We start from the raw sequence: 25,692 nt of genomic DNA, 5'->3' as shown, positions 1-25,692 counted from the left end.
TGGTCAACAAAAATAAGTCTGAGGATGACCCAAGGGCTAAGCAACATCCAACTAACATCAGTATATGTTGGATGATGTGTGCCAACATAGACAGAACTGTCTGCAGCACATGGAGCAGAACATGTATCACACCTGAGTATCTGTTTGCTATGTTAGTGAAATCTATTGAATCTCAGCACAGGAAGAATCTACCAGGGCCACAATTCTCTTCTGAATTCAGGGACACCTTAGACTTCTTGTGCTGCAAATACATCTTTCAATTCCAGAAATAAGTGTCAAGTGTCAAACTCTCAGGCAGAAAAGCAAAGCCAAAGAAGACAAAAACTGCACCTCCCCAGGTGACCACTTAAGGCTGGCTCTAAAAGTGAGTTAATATCCACAAACCTGCAGGTTTATTGGTCTGTTCTTTGGAAAAACCTGCATGTCACAGATGGTTCACCCATCTTTATATACAGCCTGTAACATGTATACAAACACAATATATCATCCAACATATTGTTATGGGCATCTCCCAAAGAATTCAGTGAGTCTGGTTCTATTATAAACAATAAAATCTGCAATAAAAGCCAATAAAACTGCAAAGAGCAATAGCCTCAATGAGCCGGTTTAAACATTAATACAGATGCTTTGCACTGTTTAATATTAACAGGAAACAACAACATGTTCTATAGTTAGCAACAAGTCCCGGTCTCTGCTCGGCTGTCACCGCGTTTCAAATTTGGTTTCACTGCACTGAGGCTGCCGCAGTAACAACTCTGCCTGTCAGTGAAGTTTCCCCGTGATGCCCTCCAGACACACACACACACAGCCTCACAATGAGACCGACAAATAAACAGCACAACTTTTATATAGATCCACAAACTGAGCACTCACCGGAGAAAGAAAACTGTCCAAAAATCAGCATTCAGGGTCAGCTTTAACAGAAAGTGGTTGCGTGTGTGTCTGTGTGTTGCAGTGAGCAGTTTATCCTCCGATTAAAACATTCCGGCGCTGCATTAAAAAAAAAACAGCGGAGCGTGATGTGTACTTTGTACAACAGGCAGCGATGAGACCCGTTGTTCAGTCTGCGCGCATTTCAGGACATGAGACACGGAGACTCTCACTTCAGTCCGCTCCGCTCTGTGCTCCTCCAGCCAGCCAGCCAGGACGCTGCTGGTATCAGGGGGAGGGTCGTAAGAGCGGCTGCGCAAAGCTTCATGGGAAATGTAGTCAGAAAAGTAGGAGCTGACTGTCTCAGTGAAACACAGAAAAAAATATATTTTTGTATAGAGTAGAATTTACTACAACACCCTGCTGCTGCTGCTGAAGTTTCCACTTTTTTCTTTTCTTTTACAGATTTTATGAGTTTCATGTGTATTTCCATGTATTTTATTTCTTTTTTTAAGTTTGTCAGTGATGCAGTAAACACCCTTTATATTTCTAGGAGCTCTGGAATAAAGAGTGTCATGAATACCAGTGCCACTTCCGCATGTACTCTGGGAACACCTTTTTTCTCCTGAGGTGGATTTGCTGGTATTTCCATGAGAACCCTCTTTGGGCGTTCACTCACACACATGCTGTTGCAGTTGTTTCATTATCTCTGGATTTTATGGTCTGTATTCATAGGGTTGAATGTGGATGTGACCCTGTGTTTGTGTATTTATCTGTGCAGAAACAGCAGTGACAGGCCCTAAAGTAGCACTTTGAAAGAGGACACGAGCAGTAAACACCAGTGCTTCCTCATATGACCATTTCATAACTTATTATTGTTACCTTGAAATATGAAGTCCTGCATTAGACAATAACTTTTTTTTCTTTTGAGGTCAACCCCACCCTCTCCCCCCCATGAGTATTCATTGTTTCTGAGCACCCTTTTCCCCACTTTCTTATTGCTGTAAATACAACTACTCACTAAGCATGTGTGTGCGGGGTGTGTGTGTAGGAAATGCTAGCCTTACGTCTAAATTTAGAGCCCCATGCCTCCACTGTTGAACTGTCACAGGCTAGCCGACCATTCAGGAAAGAGACTTGAGGCGTGTTAACTTTAGGATAAATTGTACAAAGCTCTACCGATCTGATAACACATTGGAAAACAGTGTGTCTATAAACAGTGAGCAGAGGTCACAGAAGTGTCATAGTAAAGTCTAAAATGGGTTCGTGCGGTGCAGTGTTAGTTCTTTTTTAAATCAAGAAGGAAATATCTGAAAGAAATTAATTTATTAATAAAAATGCTGAACTCATGCGTTCTCTGCTGTTAAAATTCAATTTAACAACCTTAACTTCCTCAATTGTTTTGATTGAATGCTGCAAACTCATCCAGTATTCACAGATGCTTACTTATTTCATGCTATAATTAAATTTGACTCAAGTGCAAATGCAATCAAAATTTAAATGCATTCTGTCACACTGACAGGCCTTTTGACCTCTTTCATCTGCTGAATGCAGGAAGCAGCGACTGTTTCCCATCCTCCTTGTCTATTTGATTATGAGATGTGCCTGTTTGATTGTCTATTTGGAGAGCAGCACCTCCTTTATTGACTTAGTTCCTGACAGACTCCCCCATCCCCTCCGCTTGTCCTCTAATTCTGCTCTGTGACATTTTCACAGGAAGGTGACACAGTCACTTTCCCTCTGACTTTGCTTTAATGAGCCTTGTCATGCCATTGTGAACAAGATGCTGCCATCTGCAACTCTGCATTTTAAAATGACCTACATGTACACCTATGTGTTATGTTGTTGTCATGAATCTATCATCTATCATCACACCTACAGAGGTATCAGAAATTACTAGTAAATATTAATAATTGTAATTATATAACATGGGTCACTGATCATCAATGATTATCATAATGCTGTAATCAATAAATTGCACTGCCCTTTCACTTCAGCCCAACGCTGCTGAGTTCTTTATCCTCTGGCGCCCTCTAGTGACGCAGTTGAGCTGCGTCACTCTCCGTGGAGGTTAGGGGTCATTGAGACAGAAAACATGGCGGCCTCCAGGAAAGCTGCGGTGCTGCTGAAGACTGTGAAAAAAATAACGGTGCAGTTTTGTCCCTTTGAGTCCAACGTCCGGTCCACACGGTAAGAACTGTGCGCTTATTGCTGCTGTTTTGTCGGAGAGTCGTTTTGTGTAACTAGACTGCGGTTAAAAGTCGTAATTTGACGACTGATAGCGAGTGTTTTCAACAGAAGACGACACTGGAGGAGCTGTTCTGTCTTTTAGCTGGGGTTATTTGGAAATTAACTAGTATCTAATTATGAAGGCACTGTGCTTATGAAGAGTTTAGATATCATATTAAAATAACAGTAGGCCTTTCCTCTGCTCAACACAACCAGGTTACGTACGTCAGTACCCTACGTATGTTCACCTGCATATATTTAACGTGGGCGTAACCGTCTTTAATAGTGGGTCTAAAACGTAAACACGTGGCAAGTTCGTTGATATAAGTAGTTTTATTTGAAAGTTCTATATGTGTTTGTATAAGTCTGGTTAAAGTGAGAATGATGAAGGTATGTGTAAGCACAGATTAAACTTTCAGTTTGATTCCTGCTATGATGGTGTTAAGCATCACACTGAACGGTTCAAGTTACATTTTCTTGCTGTGTTTCTGAATTAAGTAGTTCAGCAATAAAATAGAATGTAAATACCCCACATAGCATCATCATGCCTAATGCATATTATTTTCCATCACTTCTGTATTGTACTAAGCTTGCTTTCCCTTTGTCTTCACCCACACAGGGAGTTTCTGGCCATGGTGGGCTCAGAGAAGGCCCGAGCATCCAACATGAACTGTGAAGTGATACCTGTGGTGAAGCACGACAAGTCTGAGCCTCTAGTGGATATTATGTATAGTAAGTATGATCTAATCCTTTTCAAATGTATTGGAGAGGCTGTCATCACTAGTCATAAAGGTTGGAGTATTTCTTATTTCCCACAAGATGTTTACCTGCTTTCATATCCGGACTCAAGATAGTTTCAGTTCAAGAAACATACGGTACAACATTGTCTGTGCCACAGGAGACTACTTTTGCACTGATTTTAATACTACATGTATTGCATATACACACATGTATATGCATATATTTGTAATATCAATTAGAAACAACGAGATGCACTCAATGCAGAAATTCACATGACATGAATATGTTTTTACTGTTTTTGGGTTAATAAGTTATAGTAAAATGCAGCCTGTGTCTGTTTGAATTTGATGTGGCTGAAAGGCACACACCATGTAGCATTTGTCTAGCTTTATGGTTCATTAGAATTCAGGATTCAGGGCTATTTATTTGACCTGTTATTAATTATTTTGTTTTAGGTTATGTCTAGAAAAACAATCCCCTGATGTATAAATGTAAATAGAGGTTTTTTTTCTGGTCCATGCGACACTTTCCTTTTGCACTGAAAGAGCTGTGTACATGCAGCACAACATCCTCCATGTACAACTAAGGACCATCTGACCTAGTTTTAGAACTCAGTGCTGTATTGTATCACACAATAGTTATCACTCACACACAGTGAGTCACAGATTTCCCAAATGTAAAAATGCCTCCCACAGGTCAGCCAGCAGTGCTCTGATGAATCCCATTGTGTTCGCTGACTTTTGCACAGACTCAACTTTTGCTTCATGTACTCCTTAAACATTGTGATGATATGAGTCACCTCATTGTGTCCTTGTGTTTCTTTACCACAGCGGATGGAGAGAGGCTGCTGATGAAGGGTGCAAACTTGACCAGCGGTGAGATGCTGAGTGCATTTCAGGCCCGCTGCATAGCCAAGGACCCACAGGCAAAAGCTGGATTGAAATAATGATTATACACTCATCAAATGTATTAAATTTATTTGTATTTATCATGTACAATAAAGGTATTTCATATATATGTATTATGTGTTATGTTGTCAGCAGGAGAACTACACATTCTTGTAATAAGGAGGAATCATTTTAACATCAGCTACGCTTACCTTCTCCACACAAAACAAGAAATGTGCTGTGATCAGGAACGGGTCATAGTGTGTCCTTGCATAATGTGACTTTTTCCTGATAAAAGAGAGCCTTCCAGTGCTTGAGAGTACATTATGCAAGCTCCAACCTTTGATACAACAGGCTGAAATGTAATCTGGCACAGAGATTTTAATGTGGCCCCATCAAAAAAAAAACTTTTACTTATACTTATGACTTATATAAGTCATAGATAAACTTTTACTTAGTGTTAAAACTTCTCATAGTATTAAATGCTAACCAGTGGTTAAGAGTGCTTTCTTTTTTATTTTTTCATTAATAATCTATAGTCATTTGCATACATTTGGTGTTCCTTTTAAGTAAAACTAGTTCAAACTAGCTTCACCGTGTTGCTTTCAACACTGACTCTTCATCAATAATGATGTAATGATGCCATTGTTTAATATGTAAGTCATAGGTCAGTGTAACTTTTACAATGTATTTATACTTTAAGGATTACTTTTTGGTGATACTTTGAATAATGAAGGATTTCCCATGGAAGACAAAGCAGGAAAGACCCATCTAGTTCACAATATGTACACATTTGTCATAATGATTTCTGGCAATAAAAATAAACCCTCTCTTTGACCAAATCCATCATGCTGCCATTGAGTGGGGGGGTCCAGCAGAGGCGGGCTTCCAGTGTGACGTCGCATGCTGTGATTGGCTGTTGTTGCGCGGAGTGTCCCTTTAAAAGCGCTCAGACGGAGTTCTCACAGTGGAAGAGACAGAGAGCCGCATCCAGTCTGTTGTTGAAGGATATCAAATCAAAGCCTGCAAGATGGTTGACCAGTTTGTTGGGACATGGAAGATGATTTCCAGTGAGAATTTTGATGACTACATGAAGGCAATTGGTAAGATACTTATGTGTGTTGCTTTAAGCTAGTTTCAAATTAAGCTAACTTAAGTAACATTGTGAGGTCACTTTGAGAGAACTATTTAAACTCATTTAATTTGTGCTAATATTTGCTGCATTTTGATGCTAACTCTATGCAGGTGTTGGATTTGCAACCCGGCAGGTGGGAAACCGGACCAAGCCCAATTTAATTGTGACCATGGACGATCAGGGGACTATATGCCTGAAGTCTCAGAGCACCTTCAAAACCACCGAAATCAAGTTTAAGCTCAACGAGCCATTTGAGGAGACGACTGCAGATGACAGGAAGACAAGGGTTAGAAACAGAGAATAAAAACAGTAAATTACAGCCTTCTCAATCTTGTCTTTGCTGGATTCATCACAGCTCTTGTCTGTTTTCTGCCCCCTTCAGACCGTGGTGACGATGGAGAATGGAAAACTTGTGCAGAAACAGAGCTGGGATGGCAAAGAGACGAATATTGAGAGAGAGATCACAGATGGGAAGATGATAGCGGTAAGGACTTTTATTTTGAAATAGAAGCAGTTGGTAGATGTTAAATTACTCTAACTTACTCTCTTTAAATTACATTCACCCTTATGTTTATGAAAAGATTTGCAGCTAACAACAAAAACACAGTCAAAACTTTATGATAGAAGACATAATAAAATAACAGAACCAAAACACTATGAAGTATTAAACATCAATAATAAAAATCATGTCATTTACATATTACAGTGTTACAGTGTGCAATAATTCATCTGCAGCTATATTCTAATCTCTGTCTCTCTACACAGAAATGCATAATGGGAGACGTGGTGGCGGTGCGGACGTACGTGAAGGAGGCATGATCCATCAGCCTACTCGTTGGATGCGTTTCTGGATGACAGGCTCAGTTCAATGAGCGTTATGCCAAACTGAAGTAATGGAGTGTTCTGCTCTTTCTCCTTTTTTTCTTCTTTATCCTCACTGTGCTGCCAAAAAATCCGATTTCTGTGCCTTTGTTCTCCAACATGACACATTTGGTTTCATTTGGAATTGTTGTGGTGATTTAAATAAAAATGAATGAAAATTTGTCAACACGGTGCCTCTGGGATTTTTCTGAATATTATTAATGCTGGCTACTAAAGGTTTAACGGGCAGATTCAATTATGACATTCTTGAAAGCATTCGGGCATGCTGAGGAATGTCTTACAAAAAAAAGTGCACTAATGGGGGAACATACCACCTAATCTGGGAAGCTGATTTCCTGACCCTTATGTTTGTGTACTTATTCCACATGTGCTGGCTTTTCCTACTTTCTTTGGCTCGTACAGCATGTTTTATATTTTTATCAGAAGACAAAACGATCCAAACATACATAAAGGTTAAGAAACAAACCACACAGACATCCTGATGATATATGATGAGTGTTGGCAGGGGGCTCTTTGAGGAATGTGAACTCATTTTAGAAGTATTGGGAACATCATGCAGGGAGGTCAGTAGGGAAATGTATCCCCTCTTCCTTTTTAGGACGTTGAACATTTCCCATTGCACATGTACTGGCAGCTGTACGCAGGCTAAAGGCATTATGGGTCGTCCCTACAGACGTCCCCACCCTTTGGCCACTGGTCAAGCGTGTATGTGTGTTTTTGTGTGTGTGTGTTGGGGAGATTGTTCGAGAGGCGACGGCCACTTTCCCATGACAGGAAAGGGAGACGATAGCACTGATTGGACCTAATGTCCAAAACAGCTGAACCAGGTGGAACTCTGGGCCAACACTCGTGTTCCCTTCAACCAGGACAATAGATCTGGCAGCGAGTCGAGGACGTACAGTATTTCAACTTCTGGGGAGATGCCAAGTGAATGACAACATCACAGCTAGCAAGGGTCAACATCGAAGAGTTAGTGTGTCGCTGCCCATGTTTTTAAAGACATTTCTCCCCCACAGAGGTCGTCGAACATAGCCGCACCAGATTAGACTAAGTCAGTTAATAAAAATACATTTACCTGACCTGATCCCACAAACTTAGCTTTGTAATGATCCTCCTTGAATCTCAGAAACTGCGCTAAAGGCCTCCAGGGGCCCCTGAAACACTGTTCAGGTTCTTCTTCTTCACCTGCATGATGTAGCTCTGGTTTCTTTTACCACAAGGTAGATGGGAGGTAACTTTGGGCCAACCAAAGCATCAAAATATTGTATCTACAGTGTTATGTATGCCCTACACCTCAATCACCGAACCAATCGATAGCCTACACTTCACTGTGCACTACAGTAAGATTCAAAATGCTCCTTGAGTATGTATGTACTTTGTACTTATAGACTTTTCACAGTAGCTCAATCAGAGTTATCTTCTCTGTGTGTGAATGCAGTTGAAAGGGCCCTGTGCACATAATCAAAAAAGCCTGATAACACAGTGAGAGAGAACAGGTCACATCTGCTGTGGATTGACTTACAGGTGCATTGCCTGGAAACCACGGGCCATCAGCATCACTTTATTTAGATAACTGCAGGGAACAGGGAAGATCTCCACCTCCCTGTTTCATCTAAGACCTCTTGAGTCCACAGTCTGCAGCTTTTCTTAATTATCCTAACATGTAATTTAGGAAGTGAGCCGTGGAAATTACATTAGTCATATATTTACTGCATAAATAACATGAACATGTACATGAGCCTGAGACTCCCTCCCACCACCTGAAATAATACTCCAGCCAAACAGGATAGAAAGGGAGGTATTCCAATGGAGAGAAAAGGTCCTGATCTTTCTCCGCTGCCCACAGTTAACAGAGGTACAGCTTACATCAGCGGAGCGGTTTCAGTGCAATTAGGAAACTGGTCAGGAAGGAGAAAGATAGTGAGGACCCCACTGAGCTGGCAGGGAAGGAAGCAACAAACACAAAGACACCACATGAGAGAAATACTGGAGTTGTTATATTCAGTGCAGCATTTAAGTCAGAACATCAGAAAACAGGCTCACACAGTAATGCTGCTTGTATGTGTTTGTGTTTTTCCATGGCCATATCTTGTTGACAGGGCGGCTGTTTGGTGAGATCATTTTGGACTTTATAAGAAGGAAATCCCATCCTTTGCATAACATCTGGAAAGCTCCACTTGAGTTGTGGCGTTCACACCCTTCCTCTGCCTGTCCTTAACTTAAACTCTGTCAGACACAAACACCTATCAGGTTTATCGACAGGGCTACAGATGCATGATGTATGACCTTTAACTCTCAGGCAACATTGCAACATGTATAAGTGTTATTACTTTTCATCATGAACTGCCAAAATATCTTTACATGTGTTGCAATCATACCAAACATGCAAACTATTTTTTACCCAATAAGGATAATTTATTTGCTGACTTTCACTCTTTTTTTTTAAATTCCAGGGATGTAAAGTGCAAGAATGATGTGTAGTCTGGACATGTAACATGTTAGTCACAACTATTTAATCTGCAAAGCAAAGAGAAGTGCATCAGAGACACAATAGTTCCTGTTTATTTTAACATCTGAAGAAATGATAAGTGGGATTTCAACAAATAATGTATTATTTTCTTGTCAGTAGGAAGATAGAAGGACATATTTCCAAGTGTTTCTGCTCAGCTTTTAACTCTTGGGAAAGATTTTTTTTATCCTTTTTTCTTAACTATGACACACACTTGGCTGTAAACTCCAAAAGCAACATTTTATTATTCACAGCTGAAAGTGTAAAGATGAGTTGTGACTTCACTGCCTCAGAACAACTTGGGAAAACCAAGCCAAATCCCAGTCCCATTCCAGGCTTCTGCAAGAGGGTGGGGATGGCCTCAGGGGCGACCTCCACCTGCTGTCCAAGGAGAGATTCTGTGAGGTATGTCTCCAGCCAGCTTTGAACGGGACCTATATGAAATCTATGCAGGTTCAAAATCTGTCTCCAGGGCAACCAAACAGCAGAACTATGTCTGCTGAGGCCCCCGCAGAGCTGTAGGGGAGACTGGTTGCCATGCAACAACATTTCTTTCCAGTGAACCTTCCAATCCAGTTATACTGAAAAGCAAACTCTGATTTCATCAACAAGTGTCTGAATGTTATGCAAGCAGTGTCTTGTCTGGTCACTCAAAGGCTGGCTGGTCTAATATTGCACCAAAAGAGCTCAGTGACACTGACACTGCTGTGTAAACATCTGGATTACGGTGATTTGTGTCCTATTAGCAGGACTTGCTGTATATACATGGGAATATCCAATTACAATATGGTCCATAGTCTTTAGATGTGCCAGGTTTTTTTATGGTTTCCTGTAAAGTTTTGCTTAAAGCTAATTGTCTAGCTAGCTCAACCCTGAGCATCAGCCTTTTACTCAATTTATTATCAAGACAGATGGAGAATCCAATTGCTTCAGCTTTAAATAATATGTATATACCGTAATAAATGCTGATGTTTACATAAATCTTCACATTGTACACTGCTGCTGTCTTTGCACTCAGTCTGTACATTTTTACTGTGTAGATCTTGTTGTTTGTACCTTATTTGTTTTGACTGCTTATTTTTGCTTTGAATCTTTCAATCTAAAGCTAATAAAAGGTATAGGCAGTAACTTCCAGAGGCCTCTGTCCTGTATAGGAGGAAATACATTTTTGTCTTTCAGAGCACCACAAACAGTCACTGTTTTTCATGTCATCCCACCAGGAGTTCCTGTCAAAGTCCAACACCTAGAATGAGGCCCCTGTGAGTGATTGTATAGCTCAAAGGAAGGATGGTGGAAAATCTTTAAAGTCAGACTATGCAAACTGAGCCTACACAATGGCCTCCCCCAGAGACCGCTCCAACGTATCCTGATGTATGGTTTTTATTATACAAGCGTGATTACTTTAATGTTCTCCTTCCTCCTCTATCTGTCAAAGAACAGATGAAGAAGTAATTGCAGGTCAATGAAACAAGTAAGGGAAGTGTTGGTGGTTTCTGCTCAGAACATGCCACCAGTTGTCACCATGTTTGCTTTGTCCACTCCTCCTCCTCCTCCTCTTCCTCCTCTTCCTCCTCCTCCTTCTCTTCCTGCAACTACTGTGTGACAGGACATGTGATCTGTAATCTGGAGGGGGTGATGGCGATAGAGTGGGAAAGTAAGGAATGGGATGATCTTTGAAATAAGTGTGTGTGCGTTCTGAACATGTGTGTGTGTTAATCCAGATGGGAAGTACCACTGTAGAATAGGCTCTGTTTGTTCACATCAAGCACTCTTTGTGCTCCATTCACAGAAAGAACTCTTTGCAGCATGCAGAGAAGTTTATTTTATAGCCACAGCATGAAGAGCTTGAGCGGAACTTCTGTTAAGGGAAAACTGACTTCAAACAACGAAATTAACACACAATAAGAACAGTGAAACCAAAAGATGTGTGCATTAAAGGCAAAACCTGTGAGAGTAAACAGTGTAAAAATAAAACAAAAACAAAAACAACAAATATAATCCACTGAGATCAGAGAATGGTTATCAAATCAGGTTATCAGTGCAAGCGGCAAATGACAGAATGTTACATTATTTCACGGTGGCAGCAGAGTCACAGCAGAGATCTGAAATTTGTACTCTTGTACTTTTCTACTAGGAAAAAAAGGCTTGTGCCAGACAATACAGTTGCACTGTTGACATTAGTTCAAATGTAAGAGATTTTGGGCAATCTAAAAAGACAGAGAAATAGATAAATAATGCTTTGTTGCCATAAGTATGCTCACAGACCCTCTGACCTTCTGCCGCAGGTGGTCTGAATGGTGTTGATATTTTAAAGGTCAGACTATGCTGTTTGTCTGCCCAGGTTTCAATAGTTCAGTTTATCAAGGAAAAAGGTAGAGAATGTTGAAAATTTGATGTATGAATGTTCGTGTCCTTGGTAAAAATGTGAGCCCTTATCTACAGACAGAGCATCAGTACTACTTCAGATAGTTTGGACTTTCTTTGAGGAAACTTTTATTTAAAAAAAAACAATGACCATCAGGAAAGTTGGCCTTATGGACACTTTTGTGCTGTAGGCAACAGGCACTTCCCCACAATGCACTGGAGAGATAACCGTAGACTCTGATAGGCGGGAGGAAAACGGAAGCCATTAGTCACAGGCTGACCTTTTCTCCAAGTGGCTTGTAAACAGGCCTTTCAACAGAATAAGCCCAAACGGCAAACCCCTGTTTTAACCCTTCAGGTTAGATCCAGTCAACCACAACAAAGCATCAAAAAAAGAGGTTTCGTTTTTTGTTTTTGTACAACTGATGGACACGTCAGTCTACTGTATCAGCACAACCATAAAACACACAGTATGAAGCAACTTGGACAGGGTTGTGTGGACCCATTATTCTGAGGTCCACAGCTGCCCGTGTGAAAGTCACCAGGAAAGAAATGCACTGCCTTCCCTGCAATGCACAGCTGCACATTAAACAAACAAGCAGCCTATGTTAGCTCTTTGTCTTTGATGAGGAAAAAGGAGAAGGGAGAGAAATGGAGCATGTGACTGAAAGTCAGGAACCTGACCCCACTGCCCTGAAATCAGAGTGAGGATGAAGGTTACAGTGAGACACATTTCTCTCTGCTTTTAAAGTTTAACAATTTGTCATTTTTGAGTTGTTGCGAGAGCTGATGAGCACATTTCTACCAATCGGGTTCTTGCTTAATGCTGGACGTTCCTGACCAGTCACTAATTACAGCCACAACACGAAGCTGTGACATGTTGTGGTCTCACAAAACAAAACAAATAAATGTGATTCTTCAGTAAAAGTTGTATAATTGTAAAACACTACATTTGTCTCTTACTACTGTCTACTGTGAGGTGATGAATGCTGCCGCATGCTCACCAGCTGACTGTGTTTGGTGCTGGGAAGATAGACAACAGCTGTCTGCTGCTGCTGGAATCAGGGCTGATTAAAATGGTGAACTACAAGCTGGGGCAGTGACCTTTCATACTGCAAAGAAATCGAATCCATCATTAATATGAAAGGGATTTAAATATGAAATAATCTGAGGTTGAACTTTGACAACAGCAGAAGACTGGGAAAGGAAGAGGAGTGTTGGTACAACGAGCAAACCTCTCACCTCCTCACGCTAACGGCAGGGGAAAGGTGAATCTGAGCAGAGATGTGAAAGGTGCAGGAAATAAAGAGAATTAGGTTGGGGGGGGTAAAAAGTTGAGGCTTTTGGGAGAGTAGTCCTGCCCTTGGGTGTTCCTGTCAGGGCTCCAGGGAAGCAGACATAATTCCTTTAATTGGTTCTCACTGTAACATAAAAGACAAAGCAGGGATTTTTTCTTTCTTAGTGAACTTCCCTCTGCTGCCTCAGCAATGCTTGTTCCTGTTCCACTCTTGATGTTTGAACTCTGTTGAAATTTATTAGTCATGTGTTTAAAAAAAAGCATAATGCTCTGTGCCAAATAAATCTTGTCTAAGAGAAGAACAATCTCAAACTATGAAAATGAAATGCCATAACTGTGTCTCACTAATTTATACATAGGTCACATGATGGCTCTCTCAACAGGACATGACTGACCCCTTTCTCCACATTCTCTGGGCGACTGTTGAATGCTTTGTTCATTTCTTTAACCTGCGACCCAGTGGACACATTCTGAGTGGGCTAAATCACTGTGTGCTGACCTCTGTGTGTAGTAAGAACCTAAACCAGTGCATACAAAGCAACATTCCAGTACCAGCAGTCTGCACAAACTTCAATCTTCAGTTCCCACATTATAGCAGTAGAGGAATTTTTCCCCCAGTGGGCTCTCTGACACTCTTATCTGAATGATACATTTGAGGATCAGAGGGTCGCTGCTTTTTTTTTTTGTAAAGGGCTGCACATCTGTTGGCTAAGAGAAGTGATATGCTGGAGTTTTACATATTCTGTGGCTGAATTCAGGATAAATGTGTTAATCAAAATGTCTGACATTTCTGGAGATATCCTTTATTGATTTCTTGCTCATGGTTCGATACTATTCATGTAAGTCTGGAGACAGGGAAGTATACTGTGGTCAAAGTAATTCACCATAAACACTAAAAATAGAAAGAAGTACTGGATCATTTAGACAATATAATTATTTGTACATTTTTAAAATTACCTTAATATTTCATTTTAGACATCCCACATGCAGAGGCTATCATCAGGGGATGCAAAAAGAAAAAAAACTGAATCTAGACAATCTGCAGACATCCATCCATCCATTATCTGAACCAGGCAATAAAACCAAATACACAGAAAAATCACTTTAGAAAACATGTTTTAGAGCAATTGAGGTTATTGCGTGACCTTGTACCTTTAGTGTATGTCTAGGACCATGGCGCACATCCTGTATAGACACAGCAACATTTTTCACAGGAACTCTGTGAACTGTGAAAACTTTTTAGGTGAGTAAATGCATTTCTCTGCTGTTTGTATGACTCACAGTCTGTGGTGCATTTCTCCAATGGACATAGTAATGCAGAAAACAACATATTTTCCTAAGCACGCAAATATCATGAAACTCTTGCAGATGAAAAAATTGCTGCTGTGACTCAAAAAAGGACATATGTATTACATAACATTTGTGTTGAGCCGACATGGTATTTTACATGCTGAGTGAAACACTGAGGCACATGCTTAGTGTTTACACAAGATAGCTTTAATCAATATTGGACAAACATCTCGTCATGATGTTTGTCCAATATTGATTTTAGTAGATTAGATGTATTGTAGATGTCTTTTTTTTCAAACATTAAAAGAAGCCTAAGCAGTGATGACAGTAACCAAGTCACCCCTATTCATTCACCTCTCTTCCAGCGTACGCTCACCCAAACAGACACACACACCTCCACAGCAGTAATCCCACCAGGTTGTTGGGTTTCTATGGGGGTCAGCGTTTGCCGGACACAGCTTTTATTTGGACCCGATTACTTTTGGGCACAGTCATCGTATGGCCTCTGTCGACTGGGATAACTTTCATTGGGGTCGGATTGGCGTCCGCCTCACTGGCTCCATTCACTAGGCCCGGCACAATCATTTAGAACTGGCAGACCTAACACCTATCCCAAACAGTCAGGCCAGCCCAGTCAGCAAATACAATCCCCCCCCCCCAACCCCCCTACTCATTCTCTCCTTTTAATCAGAGAGGAGGGGGGAGTAAAATGAGAAATGGGGAAGACAAAGAAAGAGACAAGTAAGCATGGAGGTTGGACAGTAAGGGAACTGGGATGATAAGGAAGGATGGACATCAAGAGAAGGGCAAAACATAGAATTTCATCAGCTGAATGGCCACTGAGTTTTGAGTGTTTGACCCAAGTGACCTCTATAACAGGCTACCGATGTGTCCCAACCCTAGATGTTTGGGATTCCTACATATGGTCTGAGTATGATCACACTTAAAAGACCCCCCCCTAAAAAAAAAAAAATAAAAAAATAAAAAAAGATCAAACATTCTGAGTAAAATGGAGAATCACTGTGTAATTAATATGCTCATAATACCTTTCCTAACATAAAGCTGACACTGTAACAAATGCAACATGAATAAATTTAAACACTGTACACAAAAATATTTATTAATTATTGTTTTATATTATATTTAAACATTCTGTTTTTGATACAAATTTGGATCAACAGGGCTCTGCTTCCCTCTTGAGGTGCAAGCTGAGAGGTTCATGTTAGGCCCAAGATAAAGAAGAAGTTATTGTTATTAGAAACTATACACATCGAATTACCATTTTTTTATTGCAATAATGGACACCTCTGTCCTCCATCAGCAGCCTGCAAAGTACAGTAACATTAAATAGCACTAATACATAATGTACCATTAAACATGCAAACTACTGTGTTTAAGATAGCATACAACATAAGGAGGTCAACACAAGCAGAATTTTTAAAACTAAGGTCATTTGTGAGACATAGTACCCTAGTTTGTAGAACTACAAGGAGTATTTTGTCCCTGCCAAATTAGAATTGAAAGGGGAATATTCCTTTAAACTGGCTCATACCATTATTGACAGGAAAGGGGGGTTTACTCAACATTTTAACAACATGATCACGTTTTTCTGATATCTGCACCACAAATGAAAATGTCATATAACTATGACTTAATTTTAATTTAGCTACATAAAATAAATATCATACAATGGCGCCATTTAGAAAAGTTATTTATGAAGTTGATCGAACCCGGAAATCCCTGTATTTACAAACAGACGCAGCTAGCGCTGTGCTGCAGCAGACACCGCTAATGAAAGGCGCATTGAAGGGATTACCTGACGGCCGGAAGGTGTTTAGAAGCTTTTCTCAATAAATTGGTGAAGTTGTTTGGATATATTTGCGAATATGACGGAAGACAAAAGCCGTGATAATCTTGAAACTGACACACATTCGCTGCAAAGCACTGCAACAACGGAGTATTGCGCAAAGTTGCAGCAGTGGATGTGGCAGTATTACTGGGGGTATGCCAGCTGGCAGAGCTGGCTGGCTCTGACAGCTCTCCCTTTTCCGCCCCCGTGTAGTTTTCCTCCGACAACAGCTCAGACACCGGCTGCACCTGCCTCGACTTCAATCAATGGGCAACAAGTTTTTGACACAAGAAACTGGTACAACTACCCTTATCCATTCACTTCCCCGGCATCCTTTCCTCATTTGGGTGGCGGCCAGACCGAGCAGAGCTCGTCCACGACCCCGCTCCTGGCTCCTGATGCCCGGCCAGCCCAGCAGCAGAATCCGCCTCGGGCAGGTGAGGCTCAGATTGATAGCGTGGCCTATTTAATAGAAAACTGTAAAATGTCTCTAGCTTGCAGTAATGTGTGAGGTTCATTATGTATAAACTAGGTCATGAGTGTGGTGGGAAGCAGGCTTAAGTAAATGTCCTTGTGGAAACAAGCTTATATGCTTAGTCATTCCGAGGTCTCCCTCAGTCCTCTGTTAACCTTTGGGCACATTTTTCAGTATTGTAATGAGAAACGCTTCATTTTCTTCACAGGACAGGAGTTCACCATCCCCTCTCCTCTGCTGAGGTTCCTGGCAGAGTTAGTGGACTTTATCATCCTGTTTTGTGTGAAGGCCACCATCGTGCTGTGGATCATGCATCTGAGTGGTATGAAGTGGGTAAAGCAATCAATCTGTTTGACAGCCTGTGGCTTTAAAATAAATTGATCAATTATCTCAGGCCCAGCTAAAAGTTTATCATCAGTGCCAAGTGATGTCACCAATCCACAAATCCATACTTACACAAACACACTCTTTTTCCTGTTTAAAGGGACATTGCCAGATTTATTACCAACTTTATTGTGGAGGAGATAGATGAGAACACATCCATGGAGGACCTGCAGAAGATGATGGCTGTAGCTCTGGTCTACAGGGTGCTGGTGTGTGTCTATGAGGTGGGTCCTGTTTTAAATATATATGCACAGTTTACATGTTGAAAAGGTATGTGTCAAGTGGGGCTTGGGGAAAAACTTAGAATGTCCACCTGGGTGTCGTTTACCCCACTGCATCCTTTCCAGAAAACTGAAATATCTTCTCACCACTAAATATTATCACTGATTTAAACACAATGCCAGGTAAAGACATCTGAGTACTCACAGCATTCAGCAGGAGTAGCCTCACTTCCATGAACTCTTTTTAATGAGAGCAGGCAAGAGTTCTTTACAACACAACACTGTTTTCCACAGAGGACACTGATGCAACGTTGCATGCACAATTGCCTGATATGAAGTCATGCATCACGTCTCTTGTTGGACTCAGCGTCAGTGGCTTGTTTTTCCCAGGTGTGGACCAGCACTGGGATTACTGCTCAGACTAACGACATCTGGCAGGTTTCCTCCAAATTAATTCCTGTTTATTGTCATGCGACATAAGTAGCAACATCTATATGTGTTTCTAATACTGTATTTTATTAGCATGGTCAGGAAACTTTTAAAACATAAAAATCTTATTCAGTGATCGTTTGTCTGATGTTTGTGTTTCTGCTCAGGCAATCTGTATTTGGGGTGCAGGCGGTGCTACTCCAGGGAAGTTCCTGTTTGGCTTGCGGGTGGTGACGTGCGATACGTCCACTTTGGTGCGACCCAACCGTGTTCTTGTGGTTCCAGCGTCTAACGTTTCCCTCTCAGCGTGAGTCCTTAAGAATGTTTTTAAAAAATAATAATCAAATCCCCTTTGATGGGATTCATGTTGGTTTCATCTTAATTTTCACAGCTCTGCAGTACGAGCGTTGAACAAGAACTTCTCCATCGCCTTTCTCTTTCCCATCTTCATCACCGTCCTCTTCTTCCAGCACAACAGGGCTGTGTATGACATCGTGGCTGGGACCATAGTTGTGCAGCACAGAGGGGGCAGATAGCTGAGCGTCTGTAAAATGTCATTCAAATCAAATTGAAGAGGGTCTGTGATTTTCTGGACTTGCACTTTAAAATGAGATGTGTGCAGATGCAGGCTTGGGTCTGTGGACTTGGAATCATCTTTTTAATTGTTGCCACTTAATAAAATAATAAGCTGTGAGGACATTTTTAAAGTATTGATGTATGTGAAGCTGAAAATGGTGCTGTCATATGATGTGAATTTTAACATGGGTCATAATATTCAGTTAAATAATACTTATTATTTATTTATTTTTGTGAAAGCTCCTTGATTGAATTTGGTAACTGTCCTTCCTCGCACCAGAAAAGACCTTAAGATAATTACTTACATTTTATTTCTTCAAACTGAATCCAGAATAATCTCATACAGGGGCTGTATGCTGATTTAAAAACTATAGCATTTTCTTGTTTTGTTGGTTGTTTTGTTGTGAATTCTCATGCACTTACACTGGAGACAATTTAATGACAGGCTTTATGTAACCATGCTTTGTGCCTATGATTAATTATTGTTGTGGTATATGGAAAATTTCTCAAATTCCCTCCTTATATTTTGCGTCTCTTCAATTATTGTGACTCAGGGTGACTGTTAGGCAATAAAGAAGCACTGGTTGTCTCAGCTGAACATTAAATGCCTCTGCTGTTGTCAGATTTCTACTAATGCACAGTGTAAATCTCTTGGTATTAAATATTATTGATGATTTATTACCATACGCTGCTGGCTTAGTGGTACCATTTATTCGAATCCACCACATATTTAATTAATTTTAGTCATTGGACTTGGTTCATTTATTATTATTAGCTGTTTTTGATCCTTTCTTGTACTCATGGCAGAAGACATTCAAAAATCAATTTAGAAATCAATTTTCTTTGACTCATGCAGCTAACATGATGTATTGAAAAAATATAGGATGAAACAGATTCATTTTTTTAAATTTTTTTTCCTCTGTTAGGCCATGTAATGTTTGGTCTTTCTTTACCACAAAGGTCACTCTTAACTGAAGCACTGCTCAGACCAGTTTACAGCTAAGTGACAAAAACCGTGAAAAGTATTGTATTGTGTTCGCCACATGGGGGCAGCACAGATCAGAACAGACTGACACCTAGATACAGTAGACAGAAATAGATACTAGATGCTGGCATGTTTTTTTTTTTTTTTTTTTTCAAAGGTTTTTGCACACAATCTTTGCAGGAATTTTATAAATGCACAACTTTTACCTTCATACCTGACCATAACTTGGATGCACAACAAAAACTATGCTGATTTGCAGATAGTGTTTCATGCTGTATACCTACATTTTTGTCTGTGTGCTTGTCACGGTTCCTGTGTCTGGTCAGGTACATGTCAAACAAACCCCGAGCAACTGTCACTTTCACAGTGGTGACAAACTTTTAATCCACAGATAGAATTTGCTTTCCTCTGCTGACATCTGCAGCTAGCTCCTGGGTTGCTGACACTTGCAAAAAAAAAAGAAATTCTTCTGTAGAAAAAAAAATATCAGTGCAAGAGAAATCATTATGCTGCCAGCTGCATAGGGCAACACTTGACTTGGATACAGACAGAATGATGTGGCTTGTTGACAACAGTGTACCAGTGTAAATATAGTCTGCATTTTGTCACACAGGGATGATGATTATGCCATTCAGCCTGTTGCAAGACTGAATTAAGAAACAGAGAAACATTTTATGCAAGAATGTGTGCGGTACATTTGGTACAATACTTGGGTACTTTTCAAACCTTCATCTACATTAGGTATTAAGTATTTATGGATATATATATATATATATATATATATATATATATATATATATATATATATATATATATATATATATATATATATATATATATATATATATATATATATATATATATATATATATATATATATAAGCTGCTTCAAAGTCAAAACACTCATATAATTTTTTGTTGTTAAAACTGTTTGAATGTGATGTAAAGTTTGATAATGATGAAACCAGATTACAGTCCTTTTTTCTGTTCTGTATTGATAGACCTCATCCATCAACAGTGATGACACTGTGCCATGGTACTGGATAAAGCCTGGAGCTAGAACCAGCTGGTCATAGCTGATCGAGCCCAAGAACCAGACAAGTCTGAGAGTTAATCTGAGCTTTTCCTATACAAGCATCTGACTTGTGCTGGGACATGATGACCGTACACACACTTCAGGGCTGGGCTTTAGTTGCATGCAGGTTAACCACTCTGTGCAAAGATCAAAAGATATCAAGAGATAAGAAAGCTAACCTGTCATCTTTTGTCAAGAAAAATACCTTAAACTTAAATCTCAGCCTGCAGAAGAGCCAAAACTTTGACCCAAGCAAGTCAGACAGTATCCAGTGAGTCTGCACATTTCAATTATATGACTGGTTCTTGATTAACTGGATCTAGAGCAGTAAGAAAAACTGAAACACATTTAAAGGTGTGAGATACATAACAAGCAAGTTGCTATTCAGAAACAGGAATGAAATAATGAATAACTTCAGTCCCACTCTTTATTTTATTTTTTTTATTTCCATTGCCAAACTGCTGCAGAGATTAATTTTTATGAGCCGTGTTCATGTAAGATTAGCCAGGGGCATATTTTGTCTTATGGTCCCAATAGGAAGACACAACGTTCGTTCTCCTCAGAATGGTAGTTTTTAAATAGCAACCATTAATCCTTATGAATTAGTAATCATCACCAGTCTCTTGCCAACTTTCTCACTCCAACATGCACACAAATGAAACAAAAGACAAATCACAGCTACCATTCAAGACTTTTTACTGCAGCTCTAGTCTGTTAATTTCATTTTTTTTTCTGCCATGGCAGCAGTGGCTTCTATTTAGAACATATGTAAATGCTCTATCTAAATTATAAATGTATCTTAGATATGAGCTACTAGATATGACTTTTTGGAAAAAAAGGAGGATTAGACTTCTTAAATGGCTTTGAGGCAATGAGAAAATTAGCTTTCTGTTGTATAATCTCTTCGCACAGGAAAACTATCCAAACATTTTGTCAGCCATTGTGCATTTAAAGATTTGCTACTGAAATACAAAATGCTCAATCTATCTTTTAAAAGTTCATCACAGCATTTTGTCCTTCAGTAGCAAGTTTTTGTGCTGAGAGTCATGAGTTGTTCTCCGTGCCAGGGAACTGAGAGAAGCTTAGCAATAATTACGCCTCGAGTGGCTCTAATACAAATTTCACAGGGAGACAGAGAGGAGAGAGAAAGCAACAGAAAGAGTGAGACACAAAAAGGGATTAAGAGAGAGAGAGAGAGAGACAAAAACCCCAAGAGGAAGGAAAGGATTGAAAAAGGGGGAGTGCAAAAAATTGGAAGAGAAGAAGTGGAGGAGAGGAAGAAGGAGCGAGTGTGAGAGGCTGAGGGACACCATGCTTGAAAATTCTCTCTGATCTTTGAGCTGTGGGACCAGAGGCGATGGAATACCCCGCAGAACTCTATTAAAATTCAACCAGCCTCGCTTAAGCTTTCAGTTATTATACAAGAGATGCCCTGCACAGCTCAGCTTTCTGTTTGCTTTCGGTTGCATTCATGAACGTGCACGCCAAAGACAAACAGACCATACACACCCATCCACACACACGCAGACACTTTGTCTTCACTGATAGACGAAGAATCACACATTATACAATCAATACACAACTTGAGCTAATACTTAAGTTGCTGTTTTACCAGCTTCAGTCAATTTTTTACATATTTATCAGCCAACACACACAGACACTATTTTCAGTGTGTGTCCTGAGTGCAGGATGAGTCATCAACATTTTTTTCAAAATGTAAAAAAACTATAAAATACCTTTAAGAACCTGATTCTGGCATATAGTGCAACATGACTCGATATAAAAGTTGAGATTTAAATGCTACTATTAGATGATCGCCACACTCTGATATCTCAGTCCATACTTTGGCTGCTCTCCAACACCGTGGGGCAACACAACACAGGTCTGTGTTGGTTTTTTTAATCTGTGTGTCTGTTCTTATAATGTGCTGTATGATATCTGCATAAAACTAAAGACCTATTCCAATAAACACAAAACCTCTCTGTGAAGAGGGATGGAAAACAAGGAAACACAACATAGTGCATAGATTCATATGAGTGAGTAATACGGAACTATTTCTGAGTGGAAAGTATTTTAGAGTTCATTCATTTAACATGCAGTTGTGTCTCTCTCTGAGTTGCCCAGCAGAGGGAGTTCCTTTTGAATTCACTGCCTGTCTCCCTGTATCCCCAGAGCCAGCTCTTTATTGGTTCTCGGTGGCCTCAGTGTTGGAGGTGTCTCAGCCAATCGGCACACTTCTGGGCCACAAACATCTGAAGTAGTAATAATGTGGAATGTGCTGGCTCGGCATGAGCTGTCAACTAGAGCATGTAGTACTATACTATATACGGATGGGGGGAGGAGACGAGTAGAGAGGAGGAGGAGGAGGAAGTGGTAAATGCTCGATGACAGAGCAGAAGTTATTGTGTGTGTGTGCAAAGCAAAACTACAGTATCAGCTGTTCTACATTGCCCAATATCCACAAATATGTACCCACCCTATCTACCTGAGCATGCTTCACACAATTTACTCAACTTAAAATTAAAATAATCTGGATATATGTGCAAACTGTGGCCCAGTTTGAAAAACACATTGGATTTTTAGGGTTTGCAGTATGTTAGTAGGTTTGTGTGTGTGTGCAAATAATGTCAGATTCTACAGAAACGTTGTAAAAATTTGTAACAGATTACATGTTTGATGCTTCAGGCAACAGAGATGGAGGATTAGTGCCTCCAAAGTGGGGCCTCAACAAACTCAACACCTGGTGGAGGTATGCACAAAACGTAAAAAGTCCCACACACTCACAGATCTAAAATAATCCCTGAAGGGGGGTGCAGTGTGGGTGTACTCTATGTCCATATGTGTCGATGTGTAAACAGATAGTGTGTATACGTGAAGCTTGTGTGCTTATAACCTAGAAGAAAATCAGAAAAATGTAAACTAGAAAGATAAAACTTGGTAGTCGGATTAAAAAAAATCCAATGTGTGCATACAAAGTTAAGTGGTGGGGGCACATAGAATCTGAGAAATCCCCACCACTCTGTCACAGATGGCAGAGTAGTAACAGTCTGATGGGTCATAATCTGGCCTGCTGACTGACAACATGTGTTAATGCAGGGTCAGCTTCTGGAGGACTCCTATTAATAGAAGCATGCAAACACACTCACAAACAAGCACAGACACAACACACTACAAAGATCAAGACACAAAACACTTTTGTATACAGCAATTCTAAATCAATATAGAGTGAATGATAAATATATGATGACATTTGTACATTGATGAGGAAGGGGGAACCTCACATCTAATTTTCAGTTTCCTCCCACACTTAGTCCAGCTAAGTGTAATTTCATTACATGCTTCATGTTAAATTTGATGTAACATTATGTGCAGACATGGAATGTTTAGAGTACACTGACGTATTTATAGTATCAGGAAAACCCCACAGTTTCCGCTCTACATGAATGAATGCATTATGCCTCGGCACACTCCAACACACACACACACATGTGAGAGGGGAAAACCATCAACTTTAATACATGCATCACATACACATACACATGCTTTAAAAACCCCATGAGCAGCAGCTTGTGTTGATTTGCCTGGGAGCTTGCAGGAGGATAAAATGGTCTATATGGTAGTTTTTATAGCCAGCTAAGAATCCATGGTCAGGCCTGACTGTGTATACACTTGAGTATACTCAAAAGAGTCTGCATAATTGAAAATTCAAAGAACTGAGAAATTAAAGAGAAAGTGATCTATAAATAGAGAGGAGAGGCTGTTTGAATAGAGGAAGAGAGCAGAATGAAAACAAAATGAGCTGTCAGTGATCTGAATGTGTCTTTGTGTTAATATTAATCTACAGATGTGGGACTTGAGTTCGAAGGATGCATATGAGAAATTACATGTGCAAAAAATACACTGTATTTGTGTTTAATTATGACCAAATGTAGCCACAGATCTTGACTAACCACACCAGCACATGGTGGTTCACATGCAAACACGAGGCCTCACTGTCATCCAGCATAAATAGAGTCAGAACAAGCTGGGACTCTCTCCTCCCCGAGGAGGCTTATATATGCACACATAAAGAGAGACACAGTGGTAAAGATTAATCGATGGTGTTTCAGCATTTGCACAATGTTATCGGGCCCTTATGTGGTCAGACATTGAGAATAGCTGTGTGTTGATGAGACGGAAACTTTATTGATTCGCCTCTTTAAAAGGCCTTTGAAATCAAGTGTCTAGCACAGCAGATAACATTGGCTGCAGGGATTGAATGAGTGAGGTAGATTACCATTTGTATCACATTTACATTTCAGTCTTATTATTGAATTAGACACTGTTGAATGCATCGAACCAGATGCATTGTACAAAGCTGGTGAGTAGAAGCAGTTGACGTGACATTGACCTGACATTCCCACATGATAAAAGAGGCTGCACTCTATGGCAACACAAGAGGAATATCAACACGTTCCTCTGTGTGTGTGATGAAGTAACCTTAACCTCAATACACAGATGCTAATGATAGCGGTCAGAGGGTGAAGCCACAGAGGCAGCATTGATCAGTTACCAAGACGCATTGTAATCAATGCATGTAGCAAGACAGGGCATTAGCACACATCTCTTCCTGCTCCACTTGTGCTCTAACAACATTTGCAACAATCTAGCTCTCCTACTAACCACTATTGTCTTCAGAGATGATTTGTTCAATTGATTTACTCAGTAAAGAAATTGTGATTTTTTTTCCCTAATGTAACTCGTTTTGTTCAATCATAAGTCCATTATAAAAAAAATGTAATTTACACAAAACACAACTGGTTTTAAATTGAGCACTTTATTCTTTTTTTTCTACACAGATGACTTAAAATCACATACAATGCATGTCATACCACCATCTGTCCCGTTTGTATGGATTTAAAAACACAGTTCAGTCTATTGAACATATCTTACACCACCCTCACAATACATCTGTGTTTTTCATCTTTGTCTGTTTTTCTCAGACTGTCACTTACTCTGCTCCTCCTCACACACACATTCACACTCCAAAAGAAAATCAGGCACCCAGGCAGACAGGCAGGGTGTAAGTCGAGCACTACAGATTTGTCCTCCGCCCCCTTTCAAGCTCATCTATTATCTAGCTGACTCCACTCTGACCCCTGAGTTTGTGACTGTGCACTGTAAATATCACTCGCACTACTCATACCGCATGTGTGTGTATATATATATCGGGGTGTGCAATGGTGTGTTTGAGAGCCTTCCTTGCCTGGTCAATAATTAAAGTGAATGCTTAGTAGGAGGAGAGTGGCTCAGACAGAAGAGACATTTTTTTCCAACCCTTATTAAACCAGAAAAGATGGCTGAGGAAACGTCCTCATTTATCATACATGAGGTGCTGGTGTTTTTTTATTTTGGGAACGGTAGGATGAACACAGAGACCACATTTAAAAAATAGTCCAGATGTTGTGCACCGAGAATTACAATGAGGGTAAGAGTGGAATTAAATATTACCACC

General features: G+C 40.1%; 4 protein-coding genes across 5 annotated transcripts in view; 3 read left to right on the top strand and 1 right to left on the bottom strand.

The window, feature by feature from the left end:
• pag1 (phosphoprotein membrane anchor with glycosphingolipid microdomains 1) overlaps positions 1-1,124 on the bottom strand; it is a 36,726-nt gene extending 35,602 nt beyond the window's left edge. The window contains exon 1 of the mRNA XM_028399507.1: positions 874-1,124. The gene's annotated coding sequence lies outside the window, so the exon portion shown is untranslated. The remainder of the gene's footprint in view (positions 1-873) is intronic.
• A 1,821-nt stretch (positions 1,125-2,945) lies between these two features.
• mrpl53 (mitochondrial ribosomal protein L53) lies at positions 2,946-4,861 on the top strand. Its single transcript, XM_028399865.1, has 3 exons — positions 2,946-3,060; positions 3,719-3,831; positions 4,671-4,861. Exons 1-3 carry the CDS (start codon positions 2,966-2,968, stop codon positions 4,784-4,786), a joined length of 324 nt encoding a protein of 107 aa, XP_028255666.1. The 5' UTR covers positions 2,946-2,965; the 3' UTR covers positions 4,787-4,861.
• Positions 4,862-5,691: 830 nt separating this feature from the next.
• fabp4a (fatty acid binding protein 4a) lies at positions 5,692-6,912 on the top strand. The gene is made up of 4 exons (XM_028430373.1): positions 5,692-5,830; positions 5,973-6,148; positions 6,245-6,346; positions 6,628-6,912. Exons 1-4 carry the CDS (start codon positions 5,758-5,760, stop codon positions 6,679-6,681), a joined length of 405 nt encoding a protein of 134 aa, XP_028286174.1. The 5' UTR covers positions 5,692-5,757; the 3' UTR covers positions 6,682-6,912.
• A 9,059-nt stretch (positions 6,913-15,971) lies between these two features.
• On the top strand, positions 15,972-18,772 carry fam8a1a (family with sequence similarity 8 member A1a). Of its 2 annotated transcripts, XM_028398912.1 has the most exons (6): positions 15,972-16,490; positions 16,737-16,857; positions 17,013-17,136; positions 17,524-17,571; positions 17,730-17,869; positions 17,954-18,772. In XM_028398912.1, the coding sequence occupies exons 1-6, from the start codon at positions 16,091-16,093 to the stop codon at positions 18,096-18,098; spliced, it is 978 nt and encodes a 325-aa protein (XP_028254713.1). In that variant the 5' UTR covers positions 15,972-16,090; the 3' UTR covers positions 18,099-18,772. The 2 variants fall into 2 exon arrangements, with proteins under 2 accessions (XP_028254713.1, XP_028254722.1); XM_028398921.1 differs by lacking the exon at positions 17,524-17,571.
• Positions 18,773-25,692: the final 6,920 nt, after the last annotated feature.

Source organism: Parambassis ranga, chromosome 2, assembly GCF_900634625.1.
Source record: "Parambassis ranga chromosome 2, fParRan2.1, whole genome shotgun sequence".
In the NCBI taxonomy this organism is placed as follows: Eukaryota; Metazoa; Chordata; class Actinopteri; family Ambassidae; genus Parambassis; species Parambassis ranga.
This window is presented reverse-complemented; position numbering and strand designations above follow the sequence as displayed.

What these genes read in the sequence shown, in the direction of transcription:
- mrpl53 (XM_028399865.1), top strand. Translation starts at nt 2,966, where the DNA reads ATGGCGGCCTCCAGGAAAGCTGCGGTGCTGCTGAAGACTGTGAAAAAA. An exon ending in TCCAACGTCCGGTCCACACG is followed by an intron (nt 3,061 to 3,718) that starts GTAAGAACTGTG and finishes TCACCCACACAG; the next exon opens with GGAGTTTCTGGCCATGGTGG. An exon ending in TCTAGTGGATATTATGTATA is followed by an intron (nt 3,832 to 4,670) that starts GTAAGTATGATC and finishes TCTTTACCACAG; the next exon opens with CGGATGGAGAGAGGCTGCTG.
- fabp4a (XM_028430373.1), top strand. Translation starts at nt 5,758, where the DNA reads ATGGTTGACCAGTTTGTTGGGACATGGAAGATGATTTCCAGTGAGAAT. An exon ending in TGACTACATGAAGGCAATTG is followed by an intron (nt 5,831 to 5,972) that starts GTAAGATACTTA and finishes AACTCTATGCAG; the next exon opens with GTGTTGGATTTGCAACCCGG. An exon ending in CAGATGGGAAGATGATAGCG is followed by an intron (nt 6,347 to 6,627) that starts GTAAGGACTTTT and finishes CTCTCTACACAG; the next exon opens with AAATGCATAATGGGAGACGT.
- fam8a1a (XM_028398912.1), top strand. Translation starts at nt 16,091, where the DNA reads ATGACGGAAGACAAAAGCCGTGATAATCTTGAAACTGACACACATTCG. An exon ending in GCAGAATCCGCCTCGGGCAG is followed by an intron (nt 16,491 to 16,736) that starts GTGAGGCTCAGA and finishes TTTTCTTCACAG; the next exon opens with GACAGGAGTTCACCATCCCC. An exon ending in AGACTAACGACATCTGGCAG is followed by an intron (nt 17,572 to 17,729) that starts GTTTCCTCCAAA and finishes GTTTCTGCTCAG; the next exon opens with GCAATCTGTATTTGGGGTGC.